The sequence below is a fragment of the Zonotrichia leucophrys genome, chromosome 2 (assembly GCF_028769735.1).
Source record: "Zonotrichia leucophrys gambelii isolate GWCS_2022_RI chromosome 2, RI_Zleu_2.0, whole genome shotgun sequence".
In the NCBI taxonomy this organism is placed as follows: Eukaryota; Metazoa; Chordata; class Aves; order Passeriformes; family Passerellidae; genus Zonotrichia; species Zonotrichia leucophrys.
The window spans coordinates 11,509,151-11,525,318 of NC_088171.1; the positions used below are offsets into that span (position 1 = coordinate 11,509,151).

The window sequence follows — 16,168 nt, forward strand, 5'->3', positions numbered from 1 at the left end:
CAGTGCGTTGTCCTCTATGTCAAAGTGATGATATGTCATCATCTGTGAGAGATTATTTATATCTTAAGTGGACTGAAAAATCACCTTTCACTGTAGTGTCTGAGCATAGCTTTATTATAAGCAGAATGTTTTTTATCATTTACTGCTAAGGCAATTTAAGAAAATAAATTCTCTTCTAGTAAGGGCAGAAGGAATCATTGAGATCAACCTGTCTGTCTTGAGCTTGCATTGATAGCTGTTTTGAATTAAGAGGTAGTTTTATAATTGCCAGCTGTATGTTAGGTTGCTCCAATAGTAAAGATTTCAACTTACCTCTTGGCAAATTCTAGAAGCTGCTTGTTTAACTTCCCTGTTAAACAAGCAACTTATAGAATTTGTGCCTCCCTAGTTGCCCGAGCTTCAGATTCATCTTATGGTTTATTATCTTCAAGATCTTTGTTTCTTATGTTAATTATGGAAATTTCCTGTATTTTCTTCTTGTATTTTCTGTTCTTGTTTACAAGTCACCTAATTTGCCTCAAAGTGTGTTTTCAAGTATATTTTGACATTTATAGACTAAGTATAGTACATTGTTAATACTTTTGCCCTTCGAGTCTGCATTCAGCTGGGGTCTTTTTCAAACTTGTATCTTACCAGGGAAGTTTCCAGTTCTGTAAACATTACTTGTTTACATTTTTCATATATATATATATGTGTGTGTTTGTGTATGAATATGACTGTTTCAGTTCAATAAATGACTTATTTGCCTGTGCCCTACTCACACAGCAGTAAAAGGTAAAAGTACCTTGTCACTTACTGCTTTAGATCTGCCATGCCCCCAGCTCATCTCACTTATTCTCTGATGAAAAAAATATGAAATGGTGTGGAAATAAGACTGATGTTTCCTTAAATATAAATATTTTTTATTGTCTGGTTCTGTATGTGCACTATTAGGAATTTGTCTTGCTCCCCACATGAAGAGTTTAAAAGAGCCCTGGGAAAAGATTACATTTATGTTATATTCCAGGCACTAACTTGTGGCCTTTAACTAAATTGATCTCCTGAGTTAAAGCCTCTAAAAATCATACTGGTAACTCATATTCCAATATTTTTTTCCAGCAGATACTGCTTTGAAATACATGATTGATAATAACAGCTGTTCTCCTATTGAGAAATTATTCATTTTAGAGGTTATTGATTAGAGCTCTTTAAACTGAACTAAGGTTTTTTTTCTGTGGAGCAAAATGGTTCTGGCATCTCCATGGCAGTTTTCATTCCATCTCACTTGTGCCTTCCTTTGCTGACACCTGCACAGCCCATCTTGTCCCAGCTGTGAAGGCTTGGCTTTTCCCAGCACAGTGGCCTAGTTGAGTAACTCTGGTACTGACGTGCTCTTGAATATCTGCTTGATGAGTTTTTCTGTCCCTTTAAGCACCCTGCATGTGCTGGGGTGTGTCTTGATGTGTGGAGCCTTCTAAAATGTTAATGCTGGAAATGTTTACCATTTGTAGCTTAAAAACAATCTTAATCCATACAGGTCTAGTCAGTACTTTACAGATTTTATACATTTGTTCTGACAGTTTAGTAACACAGGAAATAAATTAATCCCCTATGGGCAACAGAATGTTTATTAGCTAGTGGATTCACATGCAGTGTTTAAACTACAGCTTTTGCTATATATTTGAAGTATACTGATGCTTATATGCAGCTGAAAAATTCTTGGTAAATAGTAAAGGGTTTTGTTTTCTTTAATGACTGTCAGAGGTACACAGTGGTTGGGGACATTGCTCTTGTAATGCTTGAAAAAAAAAAATATGCAGGGCTTCTAAGTCTCTGCTTGCAAATACCATCCTTCACAGAATAAAGTGATATCTTCAGAAGCAGCTTTGGGTTACTACTCTTAAGTGAATATCCTTTGTTAATGCTTTTTGGTTGTTCAGTATATAGTTATGCATCACTTTGCCATGGCAATTGAATGCATTTTCAGCTTTAAAAACCCCCATAAATTGGAGGGGGTACTTTTGTCCTAGCCCAAAAAAATGAAAAAGTTTGTTTACTACTTTTCAAACTTACTGATCCTTGTGGCTAAATTGGGCCAGTGCATCAAGCATGAATGTGTGTTAGCTGTGGAACCTGTATGAGTGTTACTTTCTGGGCAAACTCAGGAAAAAAATTGCTGATCGTGGATCTTATGTTATTTCTTACAAAGAGCTTATAGCTCTTTTGGGCTGCAGCATATTCCATCTCCTCTCATTCTGCTTGTGTGGCTCTGAGAGACCAGAAGGGAAAGTTCCTGTTCATTTGCTGCCTGTATGTCTCTGAATGTGCCAGCTGAATGGTGAGTTGTGCTTCATCCTGAGAACTTGGAAATTAGAGAATTGCAAATATGTCTTGTTTCAAGTTTATGTTTTCCAACTCCTATGCTTGCTGAAGAATCTGCATTAAAAATACAAAAATTACTAAGCAGCTGCTGATTAGGATGCTGGGCTGAATTCTGACATTTAGTGAATTGAGAGTTAATGTCAAAATGGCATTCTGTTTCACAACAGTAATTGCTTTAGTTTTTTGTGGGCACTTGGGTTTGCCAAGGTCATTTGGCTTTCTCAGATTCTTGGATCTGCAAGATTTAATTCTCATGTCTTATTTGTGTCTGTTTTGTATATATTGTTCTTGAAAGAGCAAGTCATGGCAGGGGAAGAAGTGCCTCTTCTCCAGGCAGCAATGCCATTAGACATCCCTGTTGGAAGCAGTCTTATTCTAGATATGCCCAATATTACAAGGTCACTGCTAGGTATTCTTGTTCAACCACACTTTCTTGGTGAAGTTAGAGCATGTGCAGATATAGTCCTAAAAATGCAGGCTTTGCACCTTTGACTAAATTGGGCTTTTAGTTAAAACCTTTTGTGCCAAACAAAGTGTAACCAGTTGGATGCTATCAGTGGTGTTTGATGAGTCTAACACATCTGTTCTTTTCAAGACAGTCCTGTTCTTGGTTCAGTTATTAATGACTTTAGTGATGCTTTGTCTACCATTTTTCTGTTGTTTCTCATCAAAGAATGCCTTAGGCATTCCCCATGTGTGGATATCTCAATCTAGCTTCTGTAAGAAATGCAAAATTTTTGTGATGAAACATTCAGTTTTCTTCCCAAGCCTCACTGATTAACTAGATGGTTCTGATATTGCTATTAATATTCCTACCTTGTTTTGTGTGCTGAGGGACATTTTCCTCTTGCATTTCATTGAAAAAAGGCTCCAAACTTGCATTTCACACACTGTTCTGATCCTACATTTGCATGTTGAATATTCTTTAAATGAAGATTATGGCCTGGGTTCAAAGCTCTAGGGTTAGCTTTTTTGAAATGCTTCTAATGCTTCTGGACATTTTACAAGACCTTTTGGTTTACTTTTACTACATAGATGTAACAGACCATGATAAGAATTCAGTGGTTTTCTTAGACTTGTTAGCAGCCTTAATAGTGATAGCTCAGGGGTCCAGCTTTGAATGTGCCTCACTTCCCTTGCTGAGGGCTTCTTCATAGGTCTATTTCAGGACAGACTAGGGCCAGCATGTTTTACATGCCTTCAGCCCATCCAAGCCGCCACTTCTTGTTCCCTTGAATTCCCACCTTTCTCTTGTAACATTCCCCCAACCTGATACTGGCATGGAGTTATCAAAGTGCCACTCTCTACAGCTCCCTGAAAGGAGGTTGTAGCCAGGTTGGTCTCTTCTCCCAGGCAGCCAGTGGCAGGACAAGAGGAAATGGTCTCAAGCTGCTAGGGGAGGTTTAGGTTGGACATTAGGAGGAATTTCTTCACAGAAAGGGTGATTAGACATTGGAATGGGCTGCCCAGGAGGTGGTGGAGTCCCTGGAGGTGTTTGAGGAAAGACTGGATGTGGCACTCAGTGCCATGGTCTGGGTGACACAGTGGTGTTCCATCACAGGGTGGACTCAATGACCTCTGAGGTCTTTTCCAACCTAAATGGTTCTGTGCTTCTGTAATTCCTTCATGGTTTGCTCTTACTATTTCTTAAGTTGCACAAAAAAGCTCTGCTGATATTTGGAGATAAATCCACAGACAGACTTTGGGAATTATGTGGATTGATGTGTGTAGCTCTTGCTGGAATTGAGTGCTTTTAGCATTTCTGAAACCTGAATGCACTCGAATGTGGAGGTTCTGGTGGGTTCCTCACCTGGGCCTCCTGTGGCCAGTGCCATCTCCTGTTGAGATGGGCAGTGGGGTTGTCCACATCTGGAGATTTTAAACGCAGTTCCTGGCATCCCCTCAGGCTGCAGACTGCTTGATGTGAGGATATGATTTGTTCCCTTAAAACAAAGGAAGCTTGTGCAGAAAATGTGTTACCAAATTGAGCTTCCTTTAGGTTTTGTTTCTCAATTTTACTAATAAAAATTACAGGCATATTTGAGCCCTCAAATTTTGCTGGTTCCATACAACTGTAATTGTGTGTATTCAAGTTACCTTGAATAAATTCTTTCTGAAAGCTCTGGTTTAGTCCATTTTCATCCCACACATAGATTTATACATGTAGATGCCTGTTTAAGTCTGTGAAAATGTGTTGTGTCCCAGTTTGATGGTAAATCCCAGTTTAAGTTGCAAATCAAAATGGAAAGAGCAGCGTTAACTTCTTTTTTGGTGCATTGCCAGCGAGAGCTCTGCATCAGCATTTCATGGTCCAACATTTTCCATGTTTTTTCTTTCCCCCTTCCCCTATGTGTGAAATTTCAGCAGATTGTTATGCAAAGCAGTTTTGTGTCTCAGTGTGACTGGGAGACAGCTGTTGGGCCTAATGAGGAGTGCGAGCAGCGCAGCATTTCTGGTGATTGAGACCCACGCAGGGAGCAGGATGGTGCAGGCCAGGCACTGGTGTGTGCTGAGGAAGTGCCACGCTGTCAGCTGGAAGTACACGCTCGGCTGCTCCCTGTGACAAGATAAATGAGTTTTGCTGGGGTTTGGCGGAGGCTGAAGCTTTTTTGGAGAATAGTTGTAGCACACCAAACTCCCTGTGGGACCCACAGTTTGAAGTGTCATCAGACTGCTTCCTCTTTGCTTGTTTCTTTCTTTTTTTTCTTTAATGTCCTACAATACCTGTCATCTTTTTGAGTTATTAAAAATCTAATGTCTTCTAGCATTCAATTAACATGGGGGCTGATGATCTTTTGTTGACACTTTTTATTAATTTAGCCAAGGGGATGTTAACCAGAGTTTTATCTGGGTGAGAACAAACTGAAGATTAATATAAACAAAAATTAAATCTAGCCACATGAAATCAGAGGGAAAAGGCTTTTAATTTTTGTGATATGGATGGGGTTATGGAGACAATACTTTTGAAAGGTTATTTGTTTATTGGCTGGTTCTGTTAACTTCCTCCCACAGGCATTGTGTCCTTTTCTTCCTTCTCACCATTCCCCTTTAGTTGGGCTGAAATCTTGGCTTAGTTTATAAGTAGGAAGTGGCCTTTCTTCTTCTATTTTGTTTTAATTTAAAAAACCCAAATAAACACAAAACAAAAAAAAGTTGCTGAGATGCATCTGTCATATTAAGAGATGCCCCAGTTGGAGTACCAGAGGAGACAGAATGTAATTTGTACTGCACAAGGTCTGTGAGCACAGTACTTGCTCATGTTTTATGTCTATAATGTTGAGCATGATTTTGAATTTAGATGCATGTGATTTTTTTTTTTAAATGTCAACTCATTATGTTCCACTTTAAAGTAAAAAAGAAAAAACCCAAAAACCACTTTGTCTTTACTCTGATGAATGAAGTGCTGATAACTCTTCCCAGCATTGTCAGGTTTGTGAGAATGATGATACTGTTTTGGCCTTTCTAGACTTAAAAATTCAAGCCTTGCAATCCTATTTTGAAAAGATGTCTTTGAGAATTGAATTGAGTGTTTCCCTTAGAGAGTCATGCTTTGTTTTTGTAAAGCATAGGGAATGTTATGCAGACATCCATATGCTGTTTGCTCTGGAACTGGGACCAAAATTCTTGGTCATAAACACTGGGTTCAGTAAGAAGTGTTTTTATATTTAGCCATTAAATTCAAAGCTCTTTATGTAAAAGATTGTTTTCATAGTCCCATGTGCTTGCAGATAGTGCACATCCCAACCTGCAGGGCCTTGCAGGGCTGAGCTGAGGGTGAATGGAGGGCTAAGGCCACTAAGCACCTTTAAAGTTGTCACTGAAAAGAGACCAGCAGCTTTCCCTTTGCATTTCTATCTCTTGCCCTATTTCCAGAAAGTACAGAAGAATTTAAATGCATTTTTATTTTACAAACTTTTGCTTGGTGTACCCAGTAATATCTGAACAGTTAAGCTGAAAGAGTAAGTTAAGCTGGAAAGGATTTTGTTATCTGTTGAGAGTCTTTGGAGGAACAGGAAGAATTGAGCTAACCTGGGGCTGGCATTCTGTTTTCCTGGCAATAGTTTTGAATGTTTTCATTTAAAAATGATAAATCTAAGGATTAGAGAACCTTATGTGGTCAAAGAAACTTAACCATGTTTGAAAGTGATAAATGATAAAGCAAAACCAATATGAGATCAAAGAAGCTGGAAAGCTCTTTAAAGTTTTGAAAAAAAAAACACCCAGAAGTGGAGAGTTATTTTAAGACAGTCTCCCAATGTATTCCAACTGTAATTGGAATAAAATGTATGATGTGGAAAGAGATCAGATTTGTTTGTTGGCAGCAGAATACTAAAGCACAGTTTATTCATTTTCCTGGAGATTTTCTATTACTTGAATTCTTTATGCTGTTGTGTGTTAGGAAGTCTCCCAATGTGTGTGGAAATTATGGAGATTGAATAGAGAATTTTAAACTTGTAAACTTTGCTTCAAATGTATTGCAGCAGTATAGAGATTAGTAAAGGTCTGATTTTTTTTTTTTCTGAGCTTCAATTTGTGGAGAACTACTGAGAAGTGCAGATATTGGTAAATTTAAAGGAGTTTGGGCTGGTAGGAGATAAGTTTGGTGGTAAGAACATGCCAGCTGTATTGTGCAGCAGCTTGACTGCATGAGTGAGTTTTTTCCCCAAATAAGATGGTGCCTGATGAAAGAGACTCAGCAGTTGTGGCCTTCATGTATGTTATAACTTTTTGACTTTTTGTTCATAAAGTCCAGAAGATTATTCGAAGACCTCTTGGTTCTTTCTGTAATCATCTCCCTGGTGGCTTAGCTGCACTCTAATAATGTGTTAGGAAACTTGGTATCATGAAAAAAGTGGGCCTTCATCCTAATTAAAACTTAATTTGGTGTCAATTTAAATTAAGAGGCTTGCATAAACTGGTCCATTGTGACCTGGCTTGTGCTAATCTTAATCAGCAGCTTGGATAGGACATGAATTCAAATTTCTGCAGAACAACTAAAGTGACAGTAACAACTGACAACTTAAATTAAAATTACTAAGTTCTAAGAAATTGATGTGCATGACCCAAGTTACAAGATAGGTCATTAAATCAAATCTGTAGAAACAGAATTGAGAAGCCTTCCCTAAAAATGCTTTGTTAGTACATTATGTGGGCAGAAAATAACTGGCTTTGAGTTGGGAATTCACACAATTACAATGAAAATTGTAGTACAAAAGCTTTTAATTGGTTAATATGAAATAAAGGTAAAGTATTTAAAAATAATCATAGAATCATGAAAATTGCTTAAACCCATTATATTGATGACATACTGTTATCTGAGGCTGTAAAATACAAAGATAATATAATTCTAAAATACAATTCTTTATAAAATAGCTTCTGGAAGTAATATGTTGGACTTCAATTGCTAGAAATATTCCCATGAGTCTTTCTCTGACTTGCCCTTGTGCATTTCTAGTCATGCTAGGTAAAATTTGAAGAACTGTATGCTTGTCCTTCTTCTTGCTACTTGCCATTTTTTATCTGACTCTCAGACTTTAGCTGCTTGTGAAACAGGACTAGAAATCACAATTAGAGATTGTTAATTGCTGTAGCTATTGGTTGTGGAGCTACACTGGGGACTCTGTGTGTGGGTTACAGCATGTTCCTGTGTGTGTACAGAACAGCTTTAGCTACCTCTCAGGTGTTTAGGGCCTCCTCAGTATCTGTGCAGTGAATGAAAATGTCTGGGATAGTTCTACAGAAATCTTTGGGTGGAAAGAAAAGCTTGGTTACTGATCTAAAATTACTTAAGAAGATTTGTACTCTATGCTACTAATTCTGTTGGGGTTGTGTGATAAACCTGCAGAACTTCAAAAGTGGATTCAGGCCCAAGACTGGGCCTCTTTAGCTCATGTCAGAATGAGTGGAATATGAAAGATGCCTCCAGAGTGAGTCTCTACTGTTGGGCTCCTTCTCTTAGCACTGGGGCCACTCAAACCCTGTTCACTTTAAGTGTCATAGCTTCTAGTAAGAATATTTTTTACTTTAAAACTAATTGCTTGGAATTTTAAAATTTCAGATTACTCTGCTTAAAATAAAATAGGCAAACTACATGTGCTAAAGGAAGCACAGGAACAGAAAATAAAACTTTAAATCAGATGCTAGTTTAATAAAGAAGTTTAGAGTTTGACATCTTTGTCTTTGCTCCTGGTTGTTTAGCACTGTGACATCTGCAGTTTTCACTGTGGGAGACAACGTTGTTTCTGGTAGCGATGACCGTACAGTAAAAGTCTGGGATTTGAAAAACATGAGGAGTCCCATTGCAACCATCCGCACAGATTCTGCAATCAACAGGTGAGCAGATCTTCTCTGGGTTACTGCTTTGCTTAATTCGTGCTTTCTTAATTAATTCTTAATTTCTTTCACATGTGGGAGTGGTTTAAAGCTGTGCCACAGAGGTTTAGATGGACATTTCTTTCCTGAGAGGGTGGTCAAACAGGTTTCCTGGAGAGGTGGTTGATACACCAAGCCTTCCAGTATTTATGAATTATTTGGCCAATACCCTTAATAACCTGCTTTAAGCTTTGATCAGGCCTGAATTGGTGAGGTAGTTGGACTGGATGATTGTTGCAGGTACCTCTCAACTGAAATAGTCTATTCTGTTAATTCACTGAATATACATCTATTTTTTGTTCCTGAAATTAAACTTGAGATTTATAAGAATTTGAAAAAGGTCTGAAATGGTTCTATAAAGTACAGGTGTGATCAACATTAATTTTTAGTAAGTACATTGCTTTTAAGAAATTTTCTATATGAAAATGTGGATGTTAAGGCTATTTGAGGATCTAGTACAGTAGAAAATTGTTGGGAAAATAAAAGTTTGACAAGAAAGTCTCATAGCTATGTATGCTTGGCAGAAAGATTTTTAAATGTAGTCTGATGAAGGAATAGAGATGGAAGCAAGTTTTGATACAGAAGAAAAGAATTGCTGAGCCAGTATTACTGGATAACCAAGAAGGCAAAGGGTATGTTAGTTAGAAGGAGTTTTATGACTTAGAGCAAAGGATAAACCCACCTCAAACAAGGTGTTTTTACCAAGCAGAAAGATTCCACAGGCAAACAAGTCAGCAAAGTTGCAAGCAGGAAAAAAGTCTCAGAATTTTCCACTGCAAGAAAACTGAAAAACAACTTCTGGCTTAAACTGTAATGTACTAACTTTTAGTGATTGGAGAATAGCAACATGAATGTGGTAATTATAGTAGTTATGAGAGTCTATAGATAAAAGTTAGGGAATAGATTGGTTCTGCTCTATTAAGATGCTCAGCAAAGGAAAGTATATAATGCAATGTAACCAAAACCAAAGGGTGTCCAGGCCTGCCTGCAGCTGGAGCTGACAGCTGTGGGCACAGCTCTGTCACCCATGACCCTGGACTGCTGTAACCTCTTGGATGGAATAAATTGCATTTTGGAGAGCCCCTGGAGTCCCACATCCCTCATTTTGGCTCTTGCAGAGAACACCTCAATGGTTCAATATTTATTTTCTCTTTCCATTTGTGACTTCTAGCCAGGAAAAATTCAGCTGCATCCCTTCCTGTGAGCTTAAATTTGTGCTGTCAGTTTCTATTTGCCAGGCCTGTTGTTTGCTCCCCACCTCCTTTTGTCCCTTCTCTGCAGGATTAACGTGTGTGTTGGCCAGAGGATCATCGCCCTTCCCCACGACAACCGGCAGGTGCGGCTGTTCGACATGTCCGGGGTGCGGCTGGCGCGGCTGCCCCGCAGCAACAGACAGGTACCTGCAGGGCTGCCCCTCCTGCCTCTGGCCTTCCTCAGGCAGGGACAAATGGCATTTGCTCTGTCTGCCTTACAGCTGAGCAAATGCTGAGCGGCACTGTGTCACAGACATCTTTTATGAAAAATCCTTTCCTTAGGATTTTTCCTCCTGAGAAGCTGAGAGGCCTCAGGAACAAAATGTAAGCAATGATTATCTGCTGCTGTGGAATGCCACAGGTGGATCTGTGATTGGTCTCATAAAGTTGTTTGTAATTAATGGCCAATCACAGTCAGCTGTCTTGAACTGTCTGTCTGAGACACAAGCCTTTGTTATCATTCTTTCTTTTTCTATTCTTAGCTAGCCTTCTGATGAAATCCTTTCTTCTATTCTTTTAGTATAGTTTTAATATAATATATATCATAAAATAATAAATTAGCCTTCTGAAACATGGAGTCAACACTCTCATCTCTTCCCTTAACCTCGGACCCCTGTGAACATGGTCACAGCACTGGTCTCAATAAATACGCCCTTAGTTATTCAAAATAACCAACGTGGTGATCTGAAACGTTTTAAACGTTTTTATTGGAGTTGGTGATGGTGTTTCAAGTGAATTTTATCACGATGTTTCCCCTTACTAAAGTGAAACACACATCTGCCTTCTCTATGAAATGGAAAAAGTATGTAAGAGCATTTCTGATGTGTTTTAGTGTCTTGATGTGAATCATGTCAGAAAAATGGCTCACTATGAGGTTTAATGATAATTTTCTCATGGTGATTTTTTTTATTTTTAATTACACAGTATGTAGCTGGTTTATATATTCCAAGCTGGATGGGGCTCTGAGTAACTAGGTGTACTGGAAAGTCCCTGCCCATGGCAGGAAGGTTGGAACCAGATGATCTTTAAGGTCCCTTCCAACCCAAACCATTCTGTGATTCCATGACATAGAGACATAGAGGGAAAATGTGAGGGTCAGTTTTGTGAGGTCACCTTGTATGACTTTGTGATAAATTTTAATTTTTTTCTTCTATGCTTATTCACATAGTTTCTAGATACATCCTACCATGTAATAAACCATCCTTGCTGCAGCCATCAGGTTTTGTGCATTTATGGCACTATTTGGCATGGCAAGCATCACTAATGGAGCAAATCAGACTAAGTAAAATTAATTGGATTATATCACATAAATAGACTTTTTTGGAGGTTGATTCAGCAGTTCTTGACAGAATTTAGGAAGGACTTCTAAGACTTAATTATCTCTCTTAGATTTTTTTTCTAATTTAGGTAGGTTTTAAAATTTATTATAGTCTTGAGGGTTTTTTTGTGTATGTGTGCATGTTTTCCTTTTTTCCTTAGTAGTTCCATTCAAGCTGACACTACTGAAATCATGACTATTTATTTCTTTTTTTAACCTGAATGTTGGTCAGAACCCTATTTTGGACATTTTTGTTGCTGCTGAACTATTTGCATCAGTATGACACTCTTCCTGCCTGCAGTATTCTCTCTCCTGAATTATGGATGTTATGGACACTTAGTCTTGCGGGCTTGTTACAAAGTAGTTGCCATCAAGTAATTCCTTATTTTAAGACTGATTTTATAACTAAAAATGCTAAAATCAAGATTTGATTTGCTTTTGTAAAGAAAATATAACTAGATAGCAAACAGACCTTGGAAAACTCAAAAAATTTTGATGCACCTTTTTGTATGCATCTGTCCTTATGGACTCAGTGCTGAGGAGTCACATCATTATGAAGACTTGTAGCATACAGATGCAGGTAGCAGTGACCTTTAGATTCTCAAGGGCTGTTTGCAGAGAGTGGGCTGAGGATTGGCAGGGCTGAGTTGCAGTGAGCTGTTGCCCAGCAGTCGCAGTCCGTGTCAGTAACAGCGCTGTCTCCCTCCCGTGCGGTGGCAGGGGCACAGGAGGATGGTTTGCTGCTGTGCCTGGTGTGAGGACCATCCCATCTGCAACCTCTTCACGTGTGGCTTTGACCGCCAGGCCATCGGCTGGAACATCAACATCCCTGCTCTGCTACAGGAGAAGTGAAGTGCTGGGAGTTTCTGCGTTTGTGTCGCCGTGGACTTCTACACCTGGGCAGGCTGCTCTGAACACTGGTCTGCTGTCGCTGTAACAGCTCTTCCCTGAGGGGAGACTTGAGCAAGTGTTGTTCTTGTTACCACATTGTGCACAGTTTGCATGGGTTGTACAGAAAAATGTGATTTTTTTAAGAATTAGTTTGTCTTGTGTATGAAATTTTATATTTTGGCATCCACTGGTCAATATGTTCACTGTTGCGTAGAGCACATAAATGTTCATAAGTTATTTAGCATTTAATAGTTACACAGTAGGGCATTACATTTGTGACATAAATGTGAAACTTATGTAATTACTGTAGAGAGTGTATACAGTCTGTTACGTTTTTCCATGACTCTACATATCTGCCTTGTGTTAAAAGGAATCTGCAGGGCTAAAACTTTGAAATGAAGTGTGAATTTCGCTAGTTGTATGATTGTAAACATTTTCCTGTTTGCATCTGATTTAAATACTTTTTTTAGTGCTGCCATATAGTGCAACTTCAACTCCATTTTTACTCCGGTTACTAGAGAAATAGTAGATTTGAGAAGGAAAATGCAAGAAACTTGTAGTGAGTATAGACTGCCAGGTTTATTTGTAATCTTTTTTGTACTTTTTATTTTGAAAAAAAAAAAAAGAAAAAGATTCATTCTGCCCTTCTTATAGAAAGTGATTCTGAAACCTCATCACATTTCATATTAGCAAAAATCCAGAATATTACAATTCTAATCACTGAAATCTAGTCAAGCAAATTCTGAAGCACTTTAGTTTATAGCTATTGTTATAAACCATTTATGAAAGTTTGACTTTACCAGTGAATGTGAGCTAACCTTTGTAAGAAGGATTAATTCCTTTTGGTGATCTGCCCAGTAAGGAAATAGTTTATTTGGGGGTTGATGATTTTGTTTATGTACCTACAGTGAGCATACTTTTAATTGTGTTCACTTCCCATATTTTTATTTTGAGCCAGCAATACAAAGTAAATGAGTACTACCTCAAAAATGAATGTTGGTCAAGATGCATCAAATCTCTCTGTAGCCTAGAAAAAAGCACCTTTGGTCTGTGGCTGAAGTACTATCTCTGACAGGAGAGGAAAGACAATCATACTACATGTGATCCTTAAGGTAGTTAACACATAAAGCTAGTGGAGCAATACACTGTCAGCATCATGTGCCACCCAGCCATGACAGGGGCACTGCAGTCCTGTTCCAAAAGGGGTTAATTAGCATAGCTCTCCCTTCTTTCTCCCAAATGATCTTTGGTTTTGCTCCTCACTGTGTTTAGCTGTTTTTGCACTGGCAGTGGGGTGTTACTCTGCAGCTGCTGCTATCAGTAAATGCAGGTGGCAGCTGGTGTCTTGGAAAGAATGGAAGGGCTGCCTCAGACAGACACTTGGTTTTGTCTGACATATCACAGTGTAAGATGAAGGGTGGGGGTAAGGAAGGGTGCACTCTGACAGTGGGAATCTTGGGGTCCATGGTGGCTTGGCAAATGTATTAGGAGCTCTGTATCTCATCATCATGATTCTGTGCAACTACAGCTGTGCTCATGTCCTCTGCATCACTGTTTATAATGACATTAAGATATGTGTTAGCTGGTTCTCCTGTTAACTAACATTTGTGTGGCATGGGAGTACAGTGGGATGGGATAGTGAATGCATCAGTGAGGAATGGAAGGAAAATGGGGGACCTAAACATTGTTTTGGACTGTAACATTAAGGAAACACAAAATATTTAATGGAGAATATATGTAGTGTCCTTGTAGTACATGTCATCAGAGTGGTTTGATCCCTTGTGTTTTTCTGTTATGGGGTTTGGGATTTTTTCTTGAGAGGCAAGATGGACAACTGCACTGGAGTAATCTTAAATACTAAAACTAGTGAGGTTGCAGAAAGCAGCTGCAGAGTTTTAAGTCTTCTGGTGGTAAGAGTTAAAACAATGTTTATTTTCACTTTTTTTTTTCTCCTGGATTTTTTGCTCTGGGTTAAAGCCATTTGTTGTTGCGTTACAGGTTTTATTCCTTAAGGAAACAAGACTCACTTTCTTTTAGTTGGTAACAGAGAGAACTTTACAAAGGTTTATGCTGTTTTTTAAAACAAGAGAAAAGTGTCTGTCCAGTACAAACAGTTTCTCCAGCATGGCCTGCATGTAGGATCTGGACAATGGCTCTCCTCTATTACCTGAGGCAGAGGAGAGGGTCACTGGTTTTGGTCCTCCTAAACTAAAGTGTCTAAGCTTCTCTCATACATATGTAGTACAGAACCACTGGACTCTATGCAGTTTAATCATCATTGCTGCAAACTTTTTATATCACCAGAGGGGCCATCCTCTGGCACCAGAATGGGTGAAACATTACATGGTTTCATTTTGAAAAGAATCAACCAAACAAGGTGCTAGAGCCACGTTCTTATGAGCAGGCTAATACTTAAATCAGCTGAACACTGAACTATCACTTAGTGTAGTTTTCTGTACTGTAGTGAAGGGTAAGCCAAACTGCCATTCCTCTGGAAGCTAAACATATGAGCAGGGGTAGTGAATATACCACATTGACTAAATATGTGGAAAACATTTCATGGCTCTAAATGTTCTAAAGAGTGTTTTTTCAGCACTAACAATGTCCAGCATTTCATTAAATGGAGCAGAGTTGCAGTTACAGTTTCAGTATTGTGCAGAATTTCACAGAAAACTCATCACCAGGCAAAACCAAGCTTCTGTGTCTTTCTCTCAAGCAATGCACATCAATTTTCACAAAGTTTGTGTATACTTTACAATCAGAAAGATCTGGAATGAAACATCTTATTTGTTGCCTAAATCTGTGAAAACTACCTTTTGGGGAAAAGAATTTATAAGTTATGTGGAACCACTTTTTATTATTCTGCTAATTTGTTTTTAGATGTAAAATGTTTTTCTTCATTACAATTCAAAATGCATTAAAACATTCAACAATTTTTTTTTGCAATTTCCTGTTTTTCTGTGTTGCATTAAGGTTACTGTTGATGTTAATATTTCAATTTTTTTGTAGTCAAAGATCTCCCTAGTCAATTTCCACTCTTCTACTAAAAAAATTTGTTTCTGAGGCATTGATGAGCACAGTTTGGAAGAGAGGGACAAGTCTGTTTATTACAGTGAGTCTTCTGTAGCACTAATTGTCAAACTGCCAGTAAAGGGTGTTCAGGACTGCATTTGTACTGTCTGCTCCCATTCTTTATGAAAAAAAAATTGTAATTGCATCTTGTTATGCAGATTATGCAGAAATTTCCATGACTTTTCACCCCACTTTACAAACTGATATTTTGAAATGAAATCTAAGCAATTTTTAAATGTTTAGAATACAGTGAAAGTATTGCAAAACTACTCTAATGAGGAGAACCCACCCTCAGTTTTTCTGTAGGTTAAAGGTAGGTTGCTTGTTGGACCCATGTTCAAACCAAAGCTGTGTAGTGTTGGAGTAAAACCCAAAGAACTTGGTGTTGTAGAAAGCCTTGGGTTTCAGAAGCCAAGGCAGAGTCTTGGCTGGTGCCTGAGTGCGCCTTATTCTCCTGCAATGTGCTTTGGATCCCTCATTTGGGATTAATCAGAGATGCTGGTGGTATAGACCAAAAATAAGAGACTGGAGTTCCAAGGTAGCACAACTGACATAAGGGCTGGGTTGAGACAATGCCAGACCCTGGGCTTCAGTTGATTTTAGCTGAGGGCTTACAAGTCAGGCTTTACTGCCAACTGACTTAAACTTAGTATTTCTAGTATTATTTTAAACCCCTAAGTAAATATCATGTACAACTAGTGGTTTCAGGAGTCTGTCTGTGTTTAAACCTGAAGATGAGCTGCAGGAGAACCACTCTGTCATGCACCGTAGTTTGCTCTTTAGACCGGCATAGAAATTTTATTTAATGGTCTGTTGAGACCTGAGTATGTCTCTGAAAAATTACTCAGCCTTGTGATATTTTATTTTTAAGGAGTTGTTGTTACCTTTTCTAATTCCCACA

At 38.5% G+C, this 16,168-nt stretch overlaps 1 protein-coding gene across 2 annotated transcripts in view; it reads left to right on the forward strand.

Annotated features, from left to right (window-relative positions):
- WDR37 (WD repeat domain 37) overlaps positions 1-15,141 on the forward strand; it is a 44,843-nt gene extending 29,702 nt beyond the window's left edge. For both annotated transcript variants that reach the window (XM_064703938.1, XM_064703939.1), the window contains 3 exons: positions 8,560-8,694; positions 10,015-10,129; positions 12,025-15,141. In XM_064703938.1, coding sequence (XP_064560008.1) covers positions 8,560-8,694; positions 10,015-10,129; positions 12,025-12,156 — 382 coding nt within the window. In that variant the 3' untranslated portion in view covers positions 12,157-15,141. The remainder of the gene's footprint in view (positions 1-8,559; positions 8,695-10,014; positions 10,130-12,024) is intronic.
- Positions 15,142-16,168: the final 1,027 nt, after the last annotated feature.